The 23,531-nt window shown below is 42.7% G+C and overlaps 1 protein-coding gene across 2 annotated transcripts in view; it reads left to right on the plus strand.

The window, feature by feature from the left end:
• The window catches only part of LOC134349393 (receptor expression-enhancing protein 2-like), a 107,476-nt gene that overhangs the window by 13,420 nt on the left and 70,525 nt on the right, over positions 1-23,531 (plus strand). For both annotated transcript variants that reach the window (XM_063053624.1, XM_063053625.1), the window contains exon 2: positions 15,255-15,327. In XM_063053624.1, the coding sequence (XP_062909694.1) occupies positions 15,255-15,327 (73 nt within the window). The remainder of the gene's footprint in view (positions 1-15,254; positions 15,328-23,531) is intronic.

Consider the following 23,531-nt stretch of genomic DNA (forward strand, 5'->3'; position numbering starts at 1 on the left):
GAAGATAATCACACAGAAAATGATTCAGGAATAAGACTGAGAGTCAAGCATCCATTCACTCCCACCTCAAACACTCCCCAACAACACTACAAACCATGTCAAGATTTAATCTTAGTGGTCCATAAAGCATCAAAGTTATCAACAAAACTGGCATAAACCATTGATAGCCTATAGTTTTGTAATGGAAAAGGAGATTATAGTACTGATGATACAAATCAGATTAAAGTTTAGTTAACTAAAGTAATCTCAAAATGCAAATTAGGTAGGAATTTGTTACTTGGAGAAAAAGGTGTCAGATCAATAGTGAAGTTTGATTTTTTTTGCTTTCAGCCGCAAATCGTAAAAAGGCAGTTACTTCAAGAGGACGACCTGGTTCACAACTTACGACTTGACTAAAGCAGCAGGTGTAAGATATTTGCTTTGTAGAGAAGCTCTGGAATGACATTGTACATTGGGCTGTGCTTGCTGTGAAGAGTCTGCAGCTGGAATTAGGTCACATTTTCTGATTTAGGATACTCATCAGTCAAGTGTAGAGAGCACTGTTTTCAGTGTGCCCTCATTCATCAAGATGAGCTGTTGAAGGGAATGCCCTTGTCCGTGACAAAACACCCTGCAATGAACTCCAGAAGTTTGCTGGTCACTTCAGGCTACCATGAGCAGTTTTGGCAAGGGGGCACACTGCCATTTTACCAATTAGCTGTGTGTGGTGGGCTCATTGAACGTGCAGTTCCTGGAAGCAGGGCAGATAAATCTGACTTGCGAAAAGGCCATGGAGAACTTGAAACTGAGTCTCTCACTGAAGGATACCAAGCCTCTAACCTGTCCCTGTTGCCAAAATGCTTACATGATTGATCCAACTGAGATTCCAGTTGCTGAAGATCCCCAACTGGAAATGAGGGAGTCAGCAATGGTAATAGCATTGGACATCAACGGTGGGTGGTTAGACTCTCATAACTACTCTCTCGTGGGTTCCTTGTTCTCATAACTACCAACACTAAAGAGGTACAGAAGCCTGAAGGCGCACACTCAGTGATTCAGGAACAGCTTCCTTCCCTCTGTCATCTGATTTCTGAATGGACATTGGACCCATGAACATTACCTCACTACTTTTTGATTTCTATTTTTGCATTACTTAATTTATTTAACTATTTACGGTAATTCACGGTTTTTTCTTTCTATTAAGTCACAAATCAGCAGTATAATAGAATAAAGTCCACTTGGATGGAAAAGTGCACGTGGAAATTTTAACAACCATTTCCATTAAGTGGTGCGGCCAGCCTGTACCCATGGTAACTGTGGGCTAACAAAAGTTTAGTGTTCCACTTTTCAGGTACTTTAATTTTCTTCACATGGCATGAAGCAGTAAGTTTGAGACAAACACCTGGATTGCCAGCAGCAAACCCTGTGACAGTTTGCCAAGCTTGTTGATGTTGGCACCACTACTACCTGCAGTTCTTTCGTTTATATTTAATGCTCTTTGAGCTAGTTGAACTATTTCCACGTGTTTGAACACATTGAGGAAGCTGATCTCCTCGGAATTTCACACACAGCAGTCCCTAGAGTTCACAGAGAATGGTGCAAGAATCAGAAAACACGCAGTGAGTGACAAAGCTGCCTTGTGAATGAGGGAGGTCAGAGGAGAATGCCCAGACTGCTTCAAGCTGACGGGAAGGTGGCAGTAACTCAAATAACGATATGTTACAATAGTGATGTGCAGAAGAGCATTTCTGAATGCACAACACATCAAATCTTGAAGAGGATGGGCTATAGCAGCAGAAGACCACAAACATACTCCCGCTGGCCACTTTATCCAGTACTGGAGGTACCTAATAAAGTGGCCACTGAGGCTTTATCATCTGAGCTCAGCATTTAGCTAATACTTTCTCAGTTGTAATAGAGTCATGATTCTGACTTCCACTCCCACCTCTTTCATAGATATGCTTGTGAAGCAGCATATCATTCTTCACAAGAGATTTGGAAATCTTTCATAGTACATATACCACTGATTGACCTGAGAAAGAAATCTCTTTGCAATGCCTTTCAAAGCCTGGCTGAAAAGTGATGGGATTGAAATGGCAAGCCATCTCTGTCCTTGTTGCTTGCAAGTTCTTTATCAGTCGATTTCCTTTTTAGGAAGGTCTCTTTTAGCTCAACAGACCAGGGTTTTGAACCTCTGCATTCTGTGATTGATTGATGATTTATTCTCTTCCACCAAGACTTCCTTATCTTCGGTGGAGCTGCCACACTTCTTCACCATTTGCTTTAAACAATTGGCACCACTTTTTCCCCATAAGAGCTGCTGTAATTCTGCTTGCCTCGTATTGTTTACTGTAACATGTAAATGGCATGGAATTCAGCCAATGTAAAGTAAATTGGGATTTGTTAAAGTATTGCATCCAGTAAATATTTCAGTCATGACGAAATGACCCAGGACATGCCTTCCTCTCATCAGGAACGGGGTACAGAAGCCCAAAGACACACACTCACTGATTCAGCAACAGCTTCTTCCCCTCTGCCATCCGATTTCTGAATGGGCATTGAACCCATCAGCACTACCTCAATACCTTTTTTTTCTGTTTTTGCACTACCTATTTCATTTAACTATTTAATATATATAATGCTGTGATTTATGTTTTTGTCTCTATGATTATATATTGCATTGTTCTGCTGCTGCAAAGACAACAAATTTCAGAACATATTAAGCCTGATTGTGATTGTAGTGAGGCCTGAGCTAACACCTGATGACCACCTGAATAATCCCCATCAATTTGCCTCACCACACTACCAAATAATCAACAACACCGGCACTTCAGGAATTGTGAAGTGAAACCTGTGGACCATAAACCAAAGTATGATAATGTCTCCAATGAAATGAAAAAGGATCTAGTGCTTTCCCCGTGTGTATGATGAATAAACTCTTCTCGGGCTTCCAGCGGGTATGGGTATCAATTATAACCAACGTTTCGATGACAAACTCTGCCATCTTCATCAGGGATGATGCCTGATCATGTCTAGTTTGGCGGTATTTTTACCCCATCATCCGTCCCTCCTGACTGGCTAGTCCTCATCCAATCAGGTTTCCACTGTCCCAGCTTTTTTACAATCAAATTCCAGTTCTTACTTAGAGTGAGACCTCTGTCTTTGTTAAAATTATTTCCTCCAGTTTTATTTCAATGGTTTCCTTCACCAGGCGCTCCGAAAAGCCATTGGCACAGCACAGTAGTTTTGTCCTGTTGAAGTTAATCCTATGGCCATTGTGAATGCAGTGTTCTGCTACCGCCAATTTCTCCGGGTAATCCAGATGGATACACCTCCAATGCTCCTTGATACGGGTTTGCACAGTGCAGCCCATCTGGCTGATATACACTGCTCTGCACTCACAGGGAATCCTGTAAACACCAGCTGTCCTGAGTCCCAGGTGATCTTTCACCCGCATGAGCTGTGATCTGAGCCTCCACAAAGCCGTAAAGAAGCTCAAGCTGGAGAATACATCGAACATAGATAATTGGGTCTAACGTTTTGCTCTGCCTCCTGCAGAGACAATTCAGTGCCACGTTCATTATATGTTGTGTTGCAGCAACAGCACAGCACAAAGACAAAACTTTTATAAAAAGTACAAAATAACGTGCAAATAAAGGAATAACGAGGTAGTGCTCATGGTTTTGTCGGAATGTTATCCACCAGTTATCTAGAGAAATTTGCGAGAGTATTTGGTGACATACCAATCCTCCTCAAACTCCTAATGAAGTAGAGTTGCTAGAGTGGTGTCTTCATGATTGTATGAAATTGTTGGGCCCAGGATGGATCCTATGAGATGTTGATACTCAGAAACCTGAAGCTGTATGCCCTTTTCACCACTGAACCCTCAATGAGGACTTGTGTGTCTTCTCCCAACTTCACTCTTCCAGTGGTCCACAATTAATTCCTTGGTCTTGCTAATGTTGAGTGCGAGGTCGTTGTAGTGACAGCACTCAACCAGCTGATCGATTTCATTTTTTGTGCCTCCTTGTTGCCATGTAACTTCTGAGATTTTGCCAACAACAATGGTGATCTGCAGATTTTGGATCCTTTCACTTAATTCACCACTCCAGTCCAAACGTTCGCATGTGCTCAGCACCCTCCCCTGCAACTTTTTCACACCTTGTAATGAGAAATGAGAAACAAGGTTATGCCTGAAAGATATTAAGATAAAAATAGTTAGTGAGCCCAGATTTTTTTCAACACACTCATCTCTGAACTGAGCAGCAAGATAATATGAGACTTAAAATCAAAGAGCGTTGACTTTCCTAGTTGATGAGAATTACAAAGCTCTCCTTTGCTAAATTGAATTTTTGTTTGTTGATCAAGCACCACCCCTACGGGCACAGGACACTTGAACCCTCACTTCTTATCTCTACCAACCACTGCACCGAACTATTCCATTCACCCTCTACCAAGCCCCTCTAGTGCCACACTTCCATGTCCTGCCAACTTGTTTAGTACCAACTGACTCAATCCATGCTATCTATATCTCTCCTCCATCACCCTAATATTGGCTGAATTTTCCACTCATTGACTACTACTACTACTACTACATCGACTCAGGCCTAGGGGGCCAGCGTCGGGCACGATGACGGACTCTCCACTTCTCCCTCTCCCTCATCAGTGTGTTCAGTTCATCTACATTAGCCGTGCCGCTGTCTTCTAGGAGCGTGTTGACCATAGTCTTGGGAGGGCGCCCAGGGTTTATCCTCCCGTGCTTGGGCTCCCATATGATGACTAGGCTGGCAGGTAGCTCAGGGTGGCATAGACAGTGCCCTGCTAATTGCAGTCTTCTCGCCTCGATTTTAGTGGTGAGCATCGGTAGGTTGTTATAGAGCTCGACGTTTGTAACGTGCTGTTGCCAAATCACGTCAAGAGCCATCCGGAGCATTCGTGTATAGCAACCATCTAGAGACTTCCGCATCGTCTTGGTGAGTGTCCATGTCTCGCATCCGTACGTGAGAATGGACTCTATGACTGCTATGAAAATCCTCTTTTTAAGCTCTCTGGTCATTGACACTGAGAAGATTTCCCAATCCAGTTGAAATTCCACTAAGCAGCAAATTTTAGAAATATACTTTTATTATTTTTGTGGCCGAATCCTTGCGGGGTTTATAGATTTACTAAAGTTACCTGGCGACATTTTCATGTAGCATTTTGGCTTTTGCCTTAGAAATGAAAAGTCTTGCTAATAATTAATGAACTATTTTCGCATAAACTTAGGAAATACCAAAAATGAAGCTAATGAAGTGCGTCTGCAGTGAAGTCACTTGTTATAATACAAGAAACACTGTATATAAATTGCAGAGAGACAGGTGCTGTTGAATGTTGTAGCTGAGTAACTGCAGTGCATTTTTTTGTAACTCGCTCTGGCGATGGAAAGAATGGATATTTATGGTGGTTGGTGTGAGCCAGTTGAAGAGGCTGCATTGTTCCTGAGAACTGCTGGACCTGTACTCATCCAAGCATGTGAAGAATATCCCCTCATGTTCGTGATTTGTGCCATATTGATGATGAAGTAGCTTTGAAGTGTCAGCAAATGACACCTGCCTTATCCTTGTCGCCATGAATTTTAATGTGGTTGGTCCTCAGTTGAATTTCTGTTCAATGTTGACCACCCGCCCCCCCCCCCCCCCAGGATGTTCATGCTGGGAGTCGTAAAGGTACTCAATGCCAAGGGCAGGTATTTAAACTCTCTCTTATTGGAAAAGATTATTGCTTCATATTCTGGTGGTATGAATGTTATCCACTATTTATCAGTTCATGGTTGAATACTTGTATTATCAAAGTCTTGCTGCATGCAGGCTTGAGATGCTTCATTGAATGAGTTACTAATGGAATAAAGCATTTGCAGATATCAATGAATATCCCCATTTCTTGACCTTTCGCTGGAATTTGGGTTGTTGATGGAACAGTTCAGTCCTGGGGTACTTCCCTGAGGAATTCCTGCTGTTATGTCCTGAGGCTAGACGATTGACATATAACAACCACAGTCATCTTCCTTTATAAAAGGCCTGAGTCCAACCTCTGGGACACTTTCTCCATGATGCTACATTTGGTCAATTGCTGCCTTGATATCAGAACTTGGATCAAATCTGTGATAAGGCCTAGTGGTCCTCACAAAATCCAATCTGGATGTTAGTGGGTAGATTATTAATGAGTAAGTGTGGCTTGATAGAACTGTCAACAACAGGGCAAACCTGAACAATTTTCCACATTGTTAGGTAATTGCCTGAGAAGCACAGTTAGTTCTGGAGAGATGGGTGTGCTTGCCTGACTGGAACATCTCTCTGGTGTTAGTCTCCCGTGTATTACGGAAACTGACTAGAATTGTAAGTATCAATACTATTAATAACACTCTCTTCAATTCCACACGTTAACTTCAGGTTTGTCTTTGAACAATGGAGGCCCAACTGTTTAAGTTATGAACCGGACTAAGTGGGAGTTGCTCACTGTGAAAGACACTAGCAGTAAGGTGGAAGTTCCAGCTGACAGGGATTATGAAGTGTGTGAAGCTACCATTACTAGAGAGAAGGTTCTTTGGAAACTGAAAGGTCTGAAGATAGGTAAGTCACCGAGACCAGATGGTGTGCACCCCAGGGTTCTGAAAGAGGTGACTGAAGAGATTGTAATGAGCTTTCAACAATCACTAGATTCTGGAATGGTATGGAAGACTGGAACATTGCAAATGTCACTCCACTCTTCAAGAAAGGAGAGAGGCAGAAGAAGGGAAATTATAGGCCAGTTAGTCTGATGTCAGTGGTTGGGAAGATGTTGGAGTTCATTGTTTAAGATGTGGTTTCAGTGTACTTGGAGGCACACGATAAAATAGGCCGTAGTCAGCATGGTTTCCTCAAGGGAAAACTTGCCTGACAAATCTTTAGGAATTCTTTGAAGAAGTAACAAACAGGATAAACAAAGAGAATCAGATGATGTTGTGTACTTGGATTTTCAGAAGGTCTTTGGCAAGGTACCACTCGTAAGGCTGCTTAACAAACTATGACCCCGTGGTATTACAGGAAAGATTCTAGCATGGATAAAGCAGTGGCTGATTGGCAGGAGGCAAAGAGTGTGAACAAAGGGAGCCTTTTCTGGCTAGCTGCTGTTCCACACGGGTCTGTGTTGGGACCGATGCTTTTTATGTTATATGTCAATGATTTGGATGATGGAATCGATGGCTTTAAGTTTGCAGACATTACGAAGATAGGTGGAGGGGCAGGTAGTTTTGAGGAAGTAGGGAGGCTGCAGAAGGACAGATTAGGAGAATGGGCAAAGAAATGGCAGTAGAATACAGTGTCTGGAAGTGTATGGTCTTGCACTTTGGTAGCAGAAATGAAAGGGTTGACTATTTTCTAAGTGTAGAAAAATACAAAAAAACTGAGGTGCAAAGGCACTTGGGAGTCCTCGTGCAGGATTCCCTAAAGGTTAATTTGCAGGTTGAGTCTGTAGTGAGGAAGGCAAATGCAATGTTAGCACTCATTTCAAGAGGACTAGAATATAAAAGCAAGGATGTAATGTTCAGACTTTATAAAGCCATGGTGAGGCCTCACTTGGAGTATTGTGAGCAGCTCTGGGCACCTTATCTTAGAAAGGAGGCGCTGAAGCTGGAGAGGGTTCAAAGGAAGTTCATGAAAATGATTCCAGGATTAAACGGCTTGTGATATAAAGAGTGCTTAATGGCTCAGGGCCTGTACTCACTGGAATTTAGAAGAATGAGGGGTGACCTAATTGAAACCTATCAAATGGTAAAAGGCATTGGTCGAGTGGATGTGGAGAGGATGTTACCTATGGTGGGAGAGTCTAAGACCAGAGGACACAGCCTCAGAATAGGGGGGTGTCCTTTTAGAAAAGAAATGAGGAGGAATTTCTTTAGCCAGGGAGTGGTGAATCTGTGGAATTCGTTGCCACAGGCAGCTGTGGAGTCCAAGTCTTTATAAGTATACTTAAGGCAGAGGTTGATAGATTCCTGATTGGTCAGGCCATGGGGGTGCGGTGGGGGTGGAGGGAGGGGGTGGGAAGGCAAGAGACTGGGGCTTAGAGGAAAAATGGATCAGTCATGATAAAATGGCAGAGTAGATTCAATGGGCCGAATGGCCTAATTCTGCTCCTATATCTTATGGTCTTACAGAGTTCTATTGTTATATTCCAGGTCCTCACTATTGTGCTGGTAAATATTTGATAGTGCAGAAGGACGGTTAACTGCAAATTTCAAAACAGATGATTTAAGTCCATTTTCCCACCTAACTTTGTATCATCTGTAAACTTGAGTATGTTATTTTCATGTCCTTTAAATGTCACGAATCCAATTCAGAAATAGTTAAGAACTTGTTCTTATTCTTGGTGCAGTCTAAATGAAACATAATATTTTGGGGAGATGGTCAAAGGTTCAAAGGTTCAGAGATCGAATTTAATGTCAGAGAAATGTATACAATGTACATTCTGAAATGCTTTTTCTTTGCAAACATCCACGAAAACAGAGAAGTGCCCCCAAAGAATGAACGAGTTAACTGTTAGAACCCCAAAGTCCCCCCCACCTCCCCCCTCCCACACATAAGCAGCAGCGAGCTACGATCCCCCTCCCCCCACCAGCAAAAAAAAGGCGCATTGGTACCATCACCGAGCCCAAGCGTGTGCTAAGCAATAGCAAAGACGCAGACCAAAGTTACCCCAAAAGCTCTGCATTTCATCCGACATTCGACAACCCACGGGTTCTCTCTCTCCCTGGCAAGGGAGAGGGAAGTGTCCCCCATTTTCACAGCGAGCAGAAGACATAACAACAACCCACTGGTTTACGATGTTAAAAGTCTGTTTTGTCGCTTTTTTCGAGCTCTGTGTCCAAGGATCGCAAAGACCTCGGGTCTTCGGGCCCACAGCGAAAGATTTTCCGGTCTCCCTGACAACACACGAGTCTTCAGCCATGACACCGACCCTCGACCCACCCGTCTCCAGAGCCCCGAGATCTTAGGCTTCCGAACACGATCGAAAATCTCAGGCCAAAACCTTGGCATGTCAAATAATAGCCAGTCATGGAACCCCGAGAACAGGTCCCATTCCCACAAAGAAATGAAGCCTACCTGTAACTCCAGGTCAGGGTCTTCAAGAGAACTCTGAAAGGGAAAAATAAAGATATTAAAGGTGGAAATGGAGCTGTTTCTGAGATGCAGGCAAAGGAGTCGCCGTTAGTCACTGTTATAAAAGGCGGAGGAATAAAGGAACCTAACCTTACCTGGAATTTAGCCTGGATAATAATAGATAAAAGGTGTGATGCAGAAGGTGTTGGATGAACTGACTAGTTTTAATTTGAATGAGTCACTTTGAGCAGTAAGTACAGCCTTCACTGATTTTGCATCCGCAGCTTATCAGAATCTGCATTGTATGTTTTTGTTAAATTATACACTATTAAATTGCATTAATTTTTTGTTAAACTATACGCTATTAATAGTCCAATGTCTAATTAGCATTTCTGATGCCATTGCATTGAAGGACATCATAATGTTAAATAGTCAGAGTTTAAGATTAAAAATCTAAAGCAAAACTTCTAGATATTTCTATGCATCTGGTAGATAGAGGCATATTAATCTTACAAATAATATCTGTTCTTTTGAATCCTATTGCTCGGTGTTTGAATATTTATCTTCTCTCTTTTTTACATGGAGTGGCATTGATATGTTAGATTAGATTAGATTATGAGGACATTCAGTCCTCATTTATTGTCATTTAGAAATGCATGCATTAAAAAAATGATACAATGTTCCTCCAGTATGATATCACAGAAACACAAGACAGACCAAGACTAAAACTGACAAAACCACATAATTATAACATATAGTTACAACAGTGCAAAGTAATACCGTAATTTGATAAGAGCGGACCATTGGCACGGTTAAAAAGAAGTCTCAAAGTCCCGATAGCCCCAACATCTCACGCAGACGGTAGAAGGGAGAAACTCTCCCTGCCATGAACCTCCAGCGCCGCAAGCTTGCCGATGCAGCACCATTGGAAGCACCCGACCACAGCCGACTCTGAGTCCATCTGAAAACTTCGAGCCTCCGACCAGCTCTCCGACACCGAGCACCGAGCACCATCTCTGCCAAGCGCTTCGACCCCAGCCCCGGCTGCCAGCAACAGGCAAAGCCGAGGATTTGGGGCCTTCCCCTCTGGAGATTTCGGATCACACAGTAGCGGCGGCAGTGAAACAGGCATTTCAGAAGTTTCACCAGATGTTCCTCCGTGCTCTCACATCTGCCTCCATCAAATCAGGATTGTGCATGGCATCCTACTTGACAGATTACAGATATTCATCACCGGAGAGGCCGCGCGCGCTGCGTCGTGCCATCTTCTCCTCCTGCCATATTCAGACTATTTAACAAATATAACACTACTCTTAATTTTTGAGTACTCGTGATTCACATACCGGATGTAGGTAGACACATGAACAGGCAGGGAATTGAGAGATATAGACCATGTGCCAACAGGTGGGATTAGTTTAGAGTGACATCGTAAATGGTCAGTGGCAGAACAAAAAGCTTGTTGCTTTTCCGTATTACTCTATGAATAAAAGTGCCTTGAAATTCATCACCAGTTGGTAGTCTGCGACACATCAGTAACTGAGCTCGATTTCACTTCTGGAATGTGGTTTCCAATGACTTGTTTCTCCCTTTTTGTGCTCTGTGCATGGTCTGGATAGTGATAGGTATGTGGTGTGATGCAGGAGGTGGTGGATGAACTGACTTGTTTTAATTTGAATGAGTCATTTTGAACAGCCAGTCCAACCTGCATTTGTTTTGCATTACTGGCCAATCAGGATCTGCGAAAGTAAAGGTTGTACACTGTTGGAAGATGAAGTCAAAGCTAAACTTAAACCCTGATAAGCTGAAAGGTGCTGCGCTACGACTCTATGAAGAATCATGAAAGGAATGTGAAAAGCAAGGTGTAAAGGCAAGGTCAGAAATGAAATAGTAACCGAAAGTCAGCATTGAGGCTGATTTTAAAAGCTTGTACTTTCATGAACATAGTAATTGGCGCTGACTTTGTGTGTTTGTGGGAAGATGGTCCACACCTGTATCAAGGATATCATGTTAAGTTATTGCTGCCATCTTCACAGTTTCATAACGGGCTTTATTTTTCCATCTCAGAATCCGTAATCCAAAACCCATTTTCTGTGAAAAAAAATTACTGCGCTGGCTTTGACCCATGAAATGTTTTATTGCAACACTTCCCAAGGAACTGGATACTTCCTTTAGATTTACATTGCTGTGTTTCAAACACAGCCATCCCAATAGGATCCCAGCACATTTTCTTTAGTTGAATGGACGAGCACAAAATTTGTGTCAAATATCCAGTAGCTACGTTCACGTTTAGAAGAACAGGGGGCCACAAACGTGTGGAGAATTGCTGTGCAGAGAAACAGAAAAAAGTGATGAACACCCCACAATGCTGTGATTAGGAAGTAATTGTGAGGCAGAATTCCATTCTACCCTGCTGCTTCCATCCAGCACTTTCCAAACAAATGCACCACACTGCCTTTCTAATCAATGTGGATTATTTGCATGAACAGACAGTGTTTGCTGCTGAATTGCTGGACCATGAAAACCCAAAAGTTTTCAGCCTGTTGTCACTTTGCACTCCAGAGAAAAAAAAGACTCCTGATGCTAGCATAATTTTGATTTGAACATTGAATTCCAATAGATCAAATCACTCTTGCTCCACAGCATTCCTAATCCTAGTGTGTGTTCAGTAAATTATCATGTTCTGATGCATTTAATTTAATCAACTCAATGGAAAATGTCAAAAAAATTAGTGTTGAGAACACCACAGTAGCATTGAGATGGAATAAGCAAAATAATGACTGTCAGCAAACAGTCTATGTTGAGCAGACAAAGTCCACTTGCTGAGAAAACACAGTATACTTAAATTGCAGCAGATACACCAACTACAAAGGGTTGTCCCAATAAAAGAATAAAAGACAGTCAATGGCAGGTGGATCACTCACCCACCAACAGCATAGGTGCACATAAGGGCTAAGATTATGTGCTTAGCTCTCTGCTCTACCCACTTTATACTTAATAATTGTGTGGCTAAGAACAGCACAAATGCCACATTTACGTTTGCTAATGACACCGCTGCTGTTGGCTGAATCAAAGGTGGTGATGAATTGGCATAAAGGAGGGAGATTGAAAATCTGGTTGCGTGGTCCCACAATGACAACCTCTCAGCAAAACCAAAGAGCTGGTTGTTGAGGACATGAGGAAGAAGCCAGAGGTTCATGAAACAGTCCTCATTTGGGTCAAGCAACGCACACAGAATGCTGGAGGAACTCAGCAGGCCAGGCCGTCGACATTACTCGTTTCCATAGATACTGCCTGGCCTGTTGACTTTCTCCAGCATTTTGTGTGTGTTGCTCGGATTTCCAGCACCTCTTGCTTCTCACTAGGGTCATTCCTCAATGTTATCTTATCAGAGAACTGTCCAGTGACCAGTACGTAGACATAATCACAGATAATGCACCGTATTGTCTCTGCATAGATTCAGCGTGCCACCAAAATCTTTGACAAACTTCTATAAATGCACAGTGGAGAGAAACCTAACTGGTTGCAACACTGCCCAGTGGGGAAACACCAACGGCCAGGAACTGAAAAGGATACAGAAAATGGAGGATACACCCCAGTCCATCACACCCTTGAGTCCATTTACATGGAATGCTGCTACAAGAAAGCAGCATCCATCATCAGAGACTCTGGCTATCCAGGCCATGCCCTCTTCTTGCTACTACCATCAGGCAGAAGGTACAGGGGCCTTAGGTCCCACATCACCAGGTTTAGGAACAGTTATTACCCTACAACCAATAGGCTCCTGAACCAGCGTGGATAACTTCATTCATTGCTACTCACAACTGATTCTACAACCTACGGACTCACGTTCAAGGACTCTTTACAATGCATGCTCTCAGTATTATTTTTTATTTGTGTAGTTTCTCTTCCTTTGCACATTAGCTGTTTGTCAACCCTTGTCTTATGTATAGTCTTTTTAATATAAAATTATATTTAGTTTCCGTTTTTCCTGTAAATGACTGGAAGAAGATGAGTCTATTGGTAGTATGTGGAAACGTAGATGTACTTTGATAATAAATTTACTCTACTTTGAAGCTTGGCTGAATATATATGAGGAGCATAAGACCTCATCAGTCTTTTACAGCAGTGCAGATTGATGAGGAAATTTCCCAATCATGTCCATGCTTTCCAGTATTGTCAGTATAAAAAAAGCTTTTAAAAACAATCATTCATGTTGATATTTACTGGTTAACATCCGCTGTTCAGTTAATGAGTCAGTCTGAAGACTTAATATCTAAAAGTATGTTGTCTTGCCACAGTTTGTGGAGTTCCTGCTTTAGGGGGGAACTGGATCAGAGTAATGCTTTGTTATGTTTGTGAATGTTTAATTCTTGTTTCGGAGATGGTCATAGTTGATTGTGAAATGTGTCCCAAGAATGTGTTTTCACATTTCATAAAGTAGTCCCCAGCATTAAGGGATTAAAATGTAAACGAGGGAAGATGTTATTGACCTGTCAAGGCTAATCGTTTAAAACTGGGTACATATTTTTTCCTTGCAGAAGGTGGCGTATCTCTGAAATTCTGTCCTCCAGAGGATGTGAGACTAGATCACTAGAAGTATTTAAAGGGGAGAAGATATATTTTGAACGGTCAGGGAATTCACAGAGCTGGCAGAGGAATTGAGGCCTGGAGTAGATCAGTCGTAATCTATCTAAATGGCAAAGCAGGTGTGAAGTGCCTGGTGCCCATGCCTGTGTTAGGAGAGTTGAAGAAAAATGCTTCTACCCATAGGAGTAGTGACGATGTGGAACCCATACCTGGAGGCAGAGACTCTGATCACAGTTAACGTGGTACCTGAATATGTGCTTGAAGAGCTGCAACAAACACAGCTACTGGCCAAAAGCTGAAACCTGAGAGATAGTGAAATGTCTCTATTTTTAGCTGGCATGGACACGATGGGCTGATTAGCCTCTTTTACAGTCGATCTCTATGGTTCAATGGTACAGTCATCACAGTGCCTTGGTATTGCAGAGGAAGTCAGGTACATGATAACATGCACAGTATCTGTGACTGTGATGGTTCCACAGCTGTTGTCAAAAGTGTTTCACCGAAGAATGCAATGGGATCAAACACTGGAAGTCTCATGGTAGATTTTGTTTGAACTTTGGTTGTGTACAGAGATAGCATACAACACTGATAAAGTATCAGCTGCTTACAGATCTGTCAGTGATGGTGTCATAGAAGAAGATAAAAAGGGAGCTTTGAATATAGGAAATGTTTCAGCACAGCTTTATAGTGCTGCATTCTGTATGTGATGTTTTTCCCTTTTTTAACATGCAGCACCACTGATTGCCAGGTTAATTGATCATCTTTAGGGTTTGCTGTGCTGAACATAGTTATAATAGAGTACGATAATTGCATCTGATGTAATTAGATGAAGAGCCACAAAAACTCATTATCCAAAAGATTTTTAAGAAAATTTGCCATTACAGCTCTGATGCTAAGAATACCTGTCATTTATTGCACAGAATTAGAATCACACCCAATTTAACAATGCAGTTGTTATGAATTCACCGTGTGGAGAGTCAGATGCTTTTTCCCAGGGCTGAAATGACTAGCACAAGAGGCACAGTTTTAAGATACTTGGAAGCAGGTACAGAGGAGATGTCAGGGGTAAGTTTTTTATGCAGAGAGTGGTGAGTGCATGGAATGGGCTGCCGGCAATGGTGATGGAGGTGGATACGATAGGGTCTTTTAAGAGACTCCTGGATAGGTACATGGAGCTTTGAAAAATAGAGGGCTGTGGGTAACCCTAGGTAATTTCTAAGGTGAGGACATGTTCAGCACAGCTTTGTGGGCCGAAAGGCCTGTATTGTGCTGTAGGTTTTCTATGTTTCTATAACTGTTGTTTACTGTAATAATCCAACAAAAAAATATTGCTTATTACATAACTGTGTGGAGGAGTTGCTCTTTATTGTAAGTCAAAGATGTATGTGGGAATTCAGAGGAACTAGTTAGCTCATTCTTCATTACAATTTCTCCCTTTGCAGTTGCCTGTTTCCAAATGATCCATCTCACTGACTTGCAGACTCAATCTCCGCTTGACATTCTTGTCTGCATGTCTACTTTTTTGAATTACTCTGTCTCTTTTCATCCACTAATTATGATGTTATATTCCCACAGGCTTATATTCGGCACTCTGTACCCTGCATACTCTTCCTACAAGGCAGTCAAAACAAAAAATGTTAAGGAATATGTGAGTAACTTCTGATTTCAAAAGTATTTATTATATTGGAAATGGTTTTATGTACTGTAAATAGGGGGTCTGAGGAGCAATGAAGTCTTGGAAGCTGATTTGCTCTGTGTTTGGATTTGTATTATTGTACTTAAGAGAGGGAACGTGTGTTGGGCACGTGGCCAAGTGGTTAAGGCATTCGTTTAGTGATCTGAAGGTCGCTAGTTCGAGCCTCAGCTGTGGCAGCGTGTTTGTGTCCTTGAGCAAGGCACTTAATCACACATTGCTCTAGTGTCTGTGCGAGGAGTGGTGCCCAACACAGGCTTCCAATCTGCACCTCGTAAGGCATGAAAATGCCCGACACAGGCCTCTCATGGTCTGAGTCGACGTTCCCTCCCTCCCTAAGAGAAGGAAATGTGAAAAGCCAGGTCATCCCATACCTCATCTGTTCACGCCAGTAGATTAGTCCAGAATGAGTAACCGCCATGCATTTTGTAGACCGTAAGCAATGTAGCCCAGAGGAAATGCATGTTTACAATGCTCGATGGGATGCCAATCTATCGGGTCATGGATACAAGTTTCTTGAATATTGTGGAGCTGAGCTTATCTGGGCAAATGCAGAGTATCCTTACATGCTCTTGACCTGTCCCTTGAAATGATGGTGAGGCCTTAAAATATCAGGTGGTGCTTCACACTGCAGCCCACCCCACCTCAGACCTGCCTCGGACTTTATTTGGCTGGTCCAGTTGAGTTTCTGGTCAATAGCAGCAGACAGGAAGTTGAAGGACTTCATTTGGAAATGCTACTAAATATCCAGGGTGGATAGACTCATTCTAGGACTTTCATATACTGTAGCTTGCTGTGACCAGGAATGGGCTGCATTGTCGGCTGAGGAGTTGCAAATAGATTGAACGTTGTGTGATGATCAGTAAACATCCCCACCTCTGACTTTAACCTCTGATGTGGAGGATGGAGATGTTTGGGCTGAGGCCATTGCTCTAATGAACTCCTGCAGGGATGTCCTGGTGCTGGGATGAGTGACTTCCAGAAATCGCAGCTATCTTCCTTTGTGTCAGGTGGGACCACAGTCACTTAAAGTGCTAACTCTTGATGCCCACTGACTTTTGTCTTAGATTGTGGCCGAATGCTACCTTGCTCTTGAGGGTAGTCACTCTCATTTCATCTCTAGAATACAAGTGAAGCCTGGAGCTGAGCAAACCGGACAAAGGCCATTTGGTCATCAGTGAGAAGGTAGCTGGCGAGTCAGTGCCATTTCACAGCGCTGCTAGGATACCTTCCAATATTTTACTGCGATGAGGAGCAGACTGATTGGACAATAATCAGAAGGATCGGATCTGTGCTGAAGATTTGTCACACGCATACTGAAACATACAGTGACGTGCATAGAGTCAAATCAAACCAGCAAGGATTGTGGTGGGCATCCCTCCAAATCAGCAGCTTCTGGATCCAACACAGCATGCCCACGACTCACTAACTTAACCGGAGTGGGGCAGGAAACCAGAGTAGCGGAGGAAGCCCTCACGGTCATGAGGAGAATGTACAAACTCCTTACAGACAGTGGCGGGAATTGAACCCTGATCTTACAGCTGTCACTGTAAAGTGTTCCTCTCACTGACGACCTTACGAGTTCTAAAGTTATATAAACTAAATACTGAGGGCAGCCTTACGAATTTTAAAGTTATATAGATGCCAGCGTGGAAACTGAACTGCAACAGCTTCACTAGAAAATTGGCCAGTTTTAGTCTTCATGTCCTACATCAGGGACCGTTGTTTACTGTAGCACTTGCAAAATGGTGGAGGAGCTCAGGAGCTGAGGCCCTATTTATGGAGAGAAGTAAACAGTCAACACTTCGGGCTGAGGCCGTCCATCAGAACCAGAAGGGAGAGGAAACCAGAAGGAAAGGAAAGGAGTACAAACTGACAGGAGACAGGCGAGACCAGGTGAGGGGGAAGTTGGGAGACTGCAGTGGGGGTGGGGGGAATGAAGCTGACAGGTGAGAGGCGAGACCAGGTGAGGGGGAAGTTGGGAGACTGCAGTGGGGGTGGGGGGAATGAAGCTGACAGGAGACAGGCGAGACCAGGTGAGGGGGAAGTTGGGAGACTGCAGTGGGGGGGGGGGTGGAGAATGAAGCTGACAGGAGACAGGCGAGACCAGGTGAGGGGGAAGTTGGGAGACTGCAGTGGGGGGGTGGAGAATGAAGCTGACAGGTGAGAGGCGAGACCAGGTGAGGGGGAAGTTGGGAGACTGCAGTGGGGGGGGGGTGGAGAATGAAGCTGACAGGAGACAGGCGAGACCAGGTGAGGGGGAAGTTGGGAGACTGCAGTGGGGGGGGGTGGAGAATGAAGCTGACAGGTGAGAGGCGAGACCAGGTGAGGGGGAAGTTGGGAGACTGCAGTGGGGGGGGTGGAGAATGAAGCTGACAGGTGAGAGGCGAGACCAGGTGAGGGGGAAGTTGGGAGGCTGCAGTGGGGGCGGGGAATGAAGCTAGGAGGTGGTAGGTGGAAGAGGTGAAGAGCTGAAGAAAAGGAATCTAATAGAGAGGACACTGGACCATGGGAAAAAAGGCAAGGAGGAGGGGCATCAGAGGGAGGTGGTGAACAGGTGAGGAGAAGAGAAGGATTAAGACAGGAGGCAGAATGGGGAAGGGAAAAAGGAGGAGGGATGAGAAATTACTGGAAGTGAGGGAAATCAATGTTCATATCATCAGGGGGAAGGCTACCCAGATGGAATATGAGGTGTTACTCTTCCCATCCGAGTGTGGCCTCATTGTGACCATAGAGGAGGCCATGGGCTGACATGTCAGAATGGAAATATGAAATAGAATTAAAATGGGTGGGCACTGGGAAATCTTGCCTTTTGTGGCAGGTGGAGCAAAGATTCTCGATGAAGTGGTCCCCCCAGTCTACTTCAGGTGTCACCAATGTAGAGGACGCCACACCTGGAGGAACGCATACAGTAGATGACCCTGACAGACTCACAGGTAAAGAGTCCCTTCACCTGGAGGGTCTGTTTGGGTCCCTAAATGTTGGTGAAGGAGGAGGTGTAATGCTTCAAAGTTCAAAGTAAATTTATTATCAAAGTAGATGTACATCACCATACACAACCCTGAGATTCATTTCAGAGCAAATAGAAACACAACAGGATCAATGAAAACCGCGCACGACCAAGACAATCAATGTGCAAAAGACAACAAACTGCAAATAATAAAAGAAAAAAAGGAAAAGGAAATAAATAAGCCACAACTATCAAGAACATGAACTGCAGAGTTCTTCAGAGTGAGTCCATACGTTGTGGAGTCAGTTGGGGTGAGTGAAGTTATCCCCTCTGGTCCAATGGCCAGATGTTGAGGAGTAATAACTGTTCCGAACCTGGTGGTGTGGGATTGAGGCTCCTGTCCCTTCCTAATGGCAGCACTGAGAAGAGGGCACGTCCTGGATGGTGGTTATCCTGCTTGCAGGGATAAGTGCCGGGAGGGAGATCAGTGGGAAGAGACGGGTGAACAAGGGAGTCCACATAGATTGTGATCACTGAGAAAAGTTGATGGAAGGATGTTTTTGTGGTACAATCTTGACAAAGATGGCAGAAGATATGGAGAATGATGTGCTGAATGTGTGGAGATAAGGGCACTGCCCATCCACTGTATCCATACTCTTATATTGTGAACTAATTGTATATAATAGCAATATATATGGAAAAGGCAGGCAATTTGATTAAAACGTAGCATTATTTTGGGTCTTGATGTCATTCTTCACGTGTGTGTGTGTGTGTGAGAGAGAGAGAGAGAGAGAGAGAGAGAGGGAGAGAGGAAGAAAGGAAAGAGTTAGATGGGAGAGAGAGAGAGAATTGATTTTCCCATTGCCTATCAACAAATACTGGAGAAAAGAAATTAATCTTAAGTTCCTGTCTGGGAAGCAATGTAAATTTCCTCAAATATTTGGATGTTGAATAAGCTTTACTTTCAAGAGCTGCAGAACACTGCCTGTGCCAGGTATACTGTATCCCAGCCTCTGCCATACCTGAATCTACTTACAATATTTTCACTGATTAACTGCACATCTTGTGGTTCAGGTGAGAACTACACAGAGCTGACACACATATATTCTATTTACTCATGATCTAGGTAAATAACTCAAAAGCACGAACTATAAGAATTTGATCATCTCTGTGTTCATTATTATTAGCAGATATTTAATACAAACAAGCTTTGTATTCTAGAGGGGAAAAGTAAAGAACATGCTTTTAAATGGAACTCAAATTTCAAAGTAAACTTATCATCAGAATACATACATTTTCTTGTGGGCATTTGCAGTAAATGCAAAGAAATAGAATAGAATCAATGAAAAAATGCACAATACAAAGACAGACAAGCAACCAGTGTGCAAAAGACAACATATTGTGCAAATACAAAACAGAAAAATAATAACAAAATGACAACAAATAACTAAATAATAATCAAGCAAACAGATAAATAATATTGAGAACAAGAGTTGAAGAACCCTTGGAAGTGAATCACAGCCACAGGTTATCCACTCGGTTTCAGTATCCTAATGGTTGAAGGGTAATAACTGTTGCTGAACCTGGTGATGTGAGATCTAAAGCTCCTACATCTCCATCCTGATGGCATCAGTGAGAAGAGAGCATGGCCTGGATAGTGTGTGTCCTTAACGATGGATGCTGCTTTCCTGCAACAGCACTTCCTGCAGATGTGCTCAATGCAGGGCAGGGCTTTACCTGTGATGGACTGGGCCATATCTACTACGTTTTGTACGCTTTTCCAGTCAACGGCATCGGTGATTCCCTAATAAGCCATTATGCAGCTAGTCTGTTTACTTTCCACCGTGAATCTATAGAGGTTTTGTCAAGGTTTTAGGAGACGTGCCGAATCTTTGCAAACTGCTAAGAAAAGTACAGGCACTGCTGTGTCTTCTTCGTAATTGCCAGACCTTGGACAGGTCTTCTGAAACAATAACAATATGAAGCCGCTGACCCTCTCCACCTCTGATCCCCTGGTGAGGACTGGCTTATGGACCTCTGATTTCCTCCTCCTGTAGTCAATAATCAGCTCTTTGGTCTCGCTGTCTTTGTGTAAGAGACTGTTGTTGTGGCACCACACAGCCATATTTTCAATCTCCCTCCTATACGCTGATTTGTCACCACCTTTGATTCGGCCTACAACAGTGGTGTCATCAGCAAACCTAAATATGGCTTTGGAGCTGTGCTTAGCCACCCAGTCAGATGTATAAAGCAGTAGATCAGAGGGCTAACCACCTGAGCTGAGGGTGATCGTGGAGGAGATGTTGTTGCCAATCCAAACTAACTGATATCTGCAAGTGAGGAAATAAAGGATCCAGTTTCACAAGGAGATATTGGGGCATGGATCTTGAAGCTTATTGATTAGTTTTGATAGTGATTGAATGTATCCTGATGTATGCACTATCCAGATGTTTCAGGGTTGAGTGAAATGCCAATGAAATTGCATCTGCTGTTGACCTGTTGTGACAGCAGGCAAATTGGAGCAGATCCAAGTCGTTCTTCAGGCTTCAGAATATCGTGTCTCCAGAATAGATAAAGTCCCTCCATATTCAATGGATGACTATGATGCAGCAATTATGTAGTTGCTTGGAGCATTGTAGTTAGTCCAAAATTCTGATTTTTTAACTCCATTTTTGTCTTCATTTTTTGATTTGACGGTGATACATGGCAGCTAGGGAATTCCTTCTGAAATAAGAACTCTAGAGCCAGATTCAGCACTCAAGGAATAATTTATTTATTTGTTCATTTTATTCAAGAACCATCAGTAAGTACTGTATTAGTACCCAGGTCACTGCACAAAGCTTTGGGCTTAGAATTATTCAGGAGAGACTGCGTCTACTGGATGCAGTGAGATATTCATTTCCTTCTGCCTTTAGTATAAACCCTTAACTTTTGTTTGTAAAATATTTTTCAACATAAATTGCCAGATCTTTTCTATCCAGCCAGTCTTTTTGGACATGCAGCTCTAAAATGATTTATCAGTGAATGTCAGCTTATTTTTTTTACTTCAGCAATAAACTTTATTCAGAAAATTATATACAAGAATACAAAAAAGTGCATGGCCTACTTTGCATTCATGGCATGATTCAGTCTAGATGTTTGCAATATCATCCAGTCTATCCATTTGTCGTGTTAGCATTTCTTATGTGCAAGGCACCGTTGCCACACTTTGGATAATACAAACTTTTGAGAAGCCAGACACAGAATATAATGCCAAAGATGGGAAGCAGTTAACAGCTGCCAATGGTTGGTGCCTCACTTTCTACATGTTGATTTACAAATAGATGAGGTATAACTGGACTTCCTTTAATGTTCAGTTATTTTACGCGTCTGATGGCAAGGCTATTAGTAGGGACAGATTAATGCACTTAACGTTTTTTCACAAATCCAATACAGGCAAGAGATTAAATTAAACCCTGTACAAATGAATACATTTCCTAATGGCATCAATCCACTCAATGTGCACTGTCTGCTGAAGGAAAACACTGAAAATGTAAATGTGGCCTCTTAGATTTGAAAGTGGTGTCACCAATATATTATTGAAGATTGCTGCATAAGTTGCAATGAAATAGAAGAGATATGTTGTGTTTTCATTGGTATTTGACATTTTCTTTCTGCAATTCAGTGTGACTGCTTCACAGTGCAATAGAACAGTATTCAAACCCAACACATAATTTGGCATTAATCAATAGTAGTCCAATTCAGCAGTACAGCTGAAAAAAGAAAACCTGAAGATGGAGTGGTGTTCATAAATTAACTGGGTACCTCAGTTTTACCTTATGTTATAAAATGTTTAACCTATTTATTTATAAATCCCAGCATTTCCTAGTACAGCGGTGAAACATGTGACCATGTGCTCCATAATTCTCAATATTTCACACAAGATTTAACAAAATATTGTGTCTGAAAATAGTCTTTAATTTATTGGAAGTGTGGATCAGCAAGTTACTTTCACTGCTGCTGTGCAGATTCAAGCTAATTATTACAATTGACCAAGAACGCTGATAAGTTTTAGATTTTTGTTTAATATTCCTCGAAGACAGAGGTTCCCAACCTTTTTTATGCCATGGACCCCAGGCTGGGAACCCCTAATTTAAGAGATATGCAAGCTGGCATTTATCCTATCATTCCAGTAGGCACTGCTAAGCTGCTGTCATTGACCGGTGAATTCCTTGTATTGAAGGCTGTTAGCCAGAAAGACATGCAACCTGAAAGGAAATTGCAGGTGATTGGTTTACCAGAACGCCTGCTGCCTTTGTAGAGTCTGCAGATTCAGGTGGTGCTACCAGGGACACCTTAGTGAGATACCACGTGACCATTGTGGACCTGTGGTTAAATGCTGACCAGGTTTGATATGCTTCAATGTCAGAGGAAAAATCCAAAAGCAAATTGCTGTAGATGGTGAATGCTTTTTTGTAAAATGCTGAAGATTTGAAGTACAATCGGAAAATGCTGGAAGCACTCAGTAGATCAGGCAGCATTTGTGAAAAGACTTAATGTGCTCCGTCCAAGATCCTTCATCAGAACCACTATGGATACTGTTTCATGTTGATGAGACAAGTTTTAACGTGCTGAGAAAGTGGGGAGGTACGGAGAGAATAATGGGGCATGTTTGTGATTATAATGAAAGTAATTTTATATTCATCCCTTGTTCTTTTCTGATTCAGCAGCAAGAGGTATCTGCAAACAAAGGAGACATTGTACATGTAGTCAAGATTGTAAGAAATTACCTTAATAGATTTATAGGCATCTGTTAGTCTCATGAGACCATGGATTTGTGCCTTGGAAAGTTTCCAGGATGCAGGCCTGGGCAAGGTTGTAAGGAAGACCAGCAGTTGCCCATGCCGCTAGTCTCCCCTCTCCACGCCGCCGATGTTGTCCAAGGGAAGGGCATTAGGACCCATACAGCTTGGCACCAGTGTCGTCACAGAGCAATGTGTGGTTAAGTGCCTTGCTCAAGGACACACACGCTGCCTCAGCCAAGGCTCAAACTAGCGACCTTCAGATCACTAGACGAACGCCTTAACCACTTTATATTATTAGATGAATATAAAGAATAAATGCAAAAAGAAAGACAAATGGCCAGTGAAGAAGTAAAAGTCATTGGAGGTTTCAGGGTTGGAGAGGGTCCGCAACTTTGAATTTCTAGATGTTATTATTTTAAAGGACC

The sequence above is a fragment of the Mobula hypostoma genome, chromosome 7, assembly GCF_963921235.1.
Source record: "Mobula hypostoma chromosome 7, sMobHyp1.1, whole genome shotgun sequence".
Classification (NCBI taxonomy): Eukaryota; Metazoa; Chordata; class Chondrichthyes; order Myliobatiformes; family Myliobatidae; genus Mobula; species Mobula hypostoma.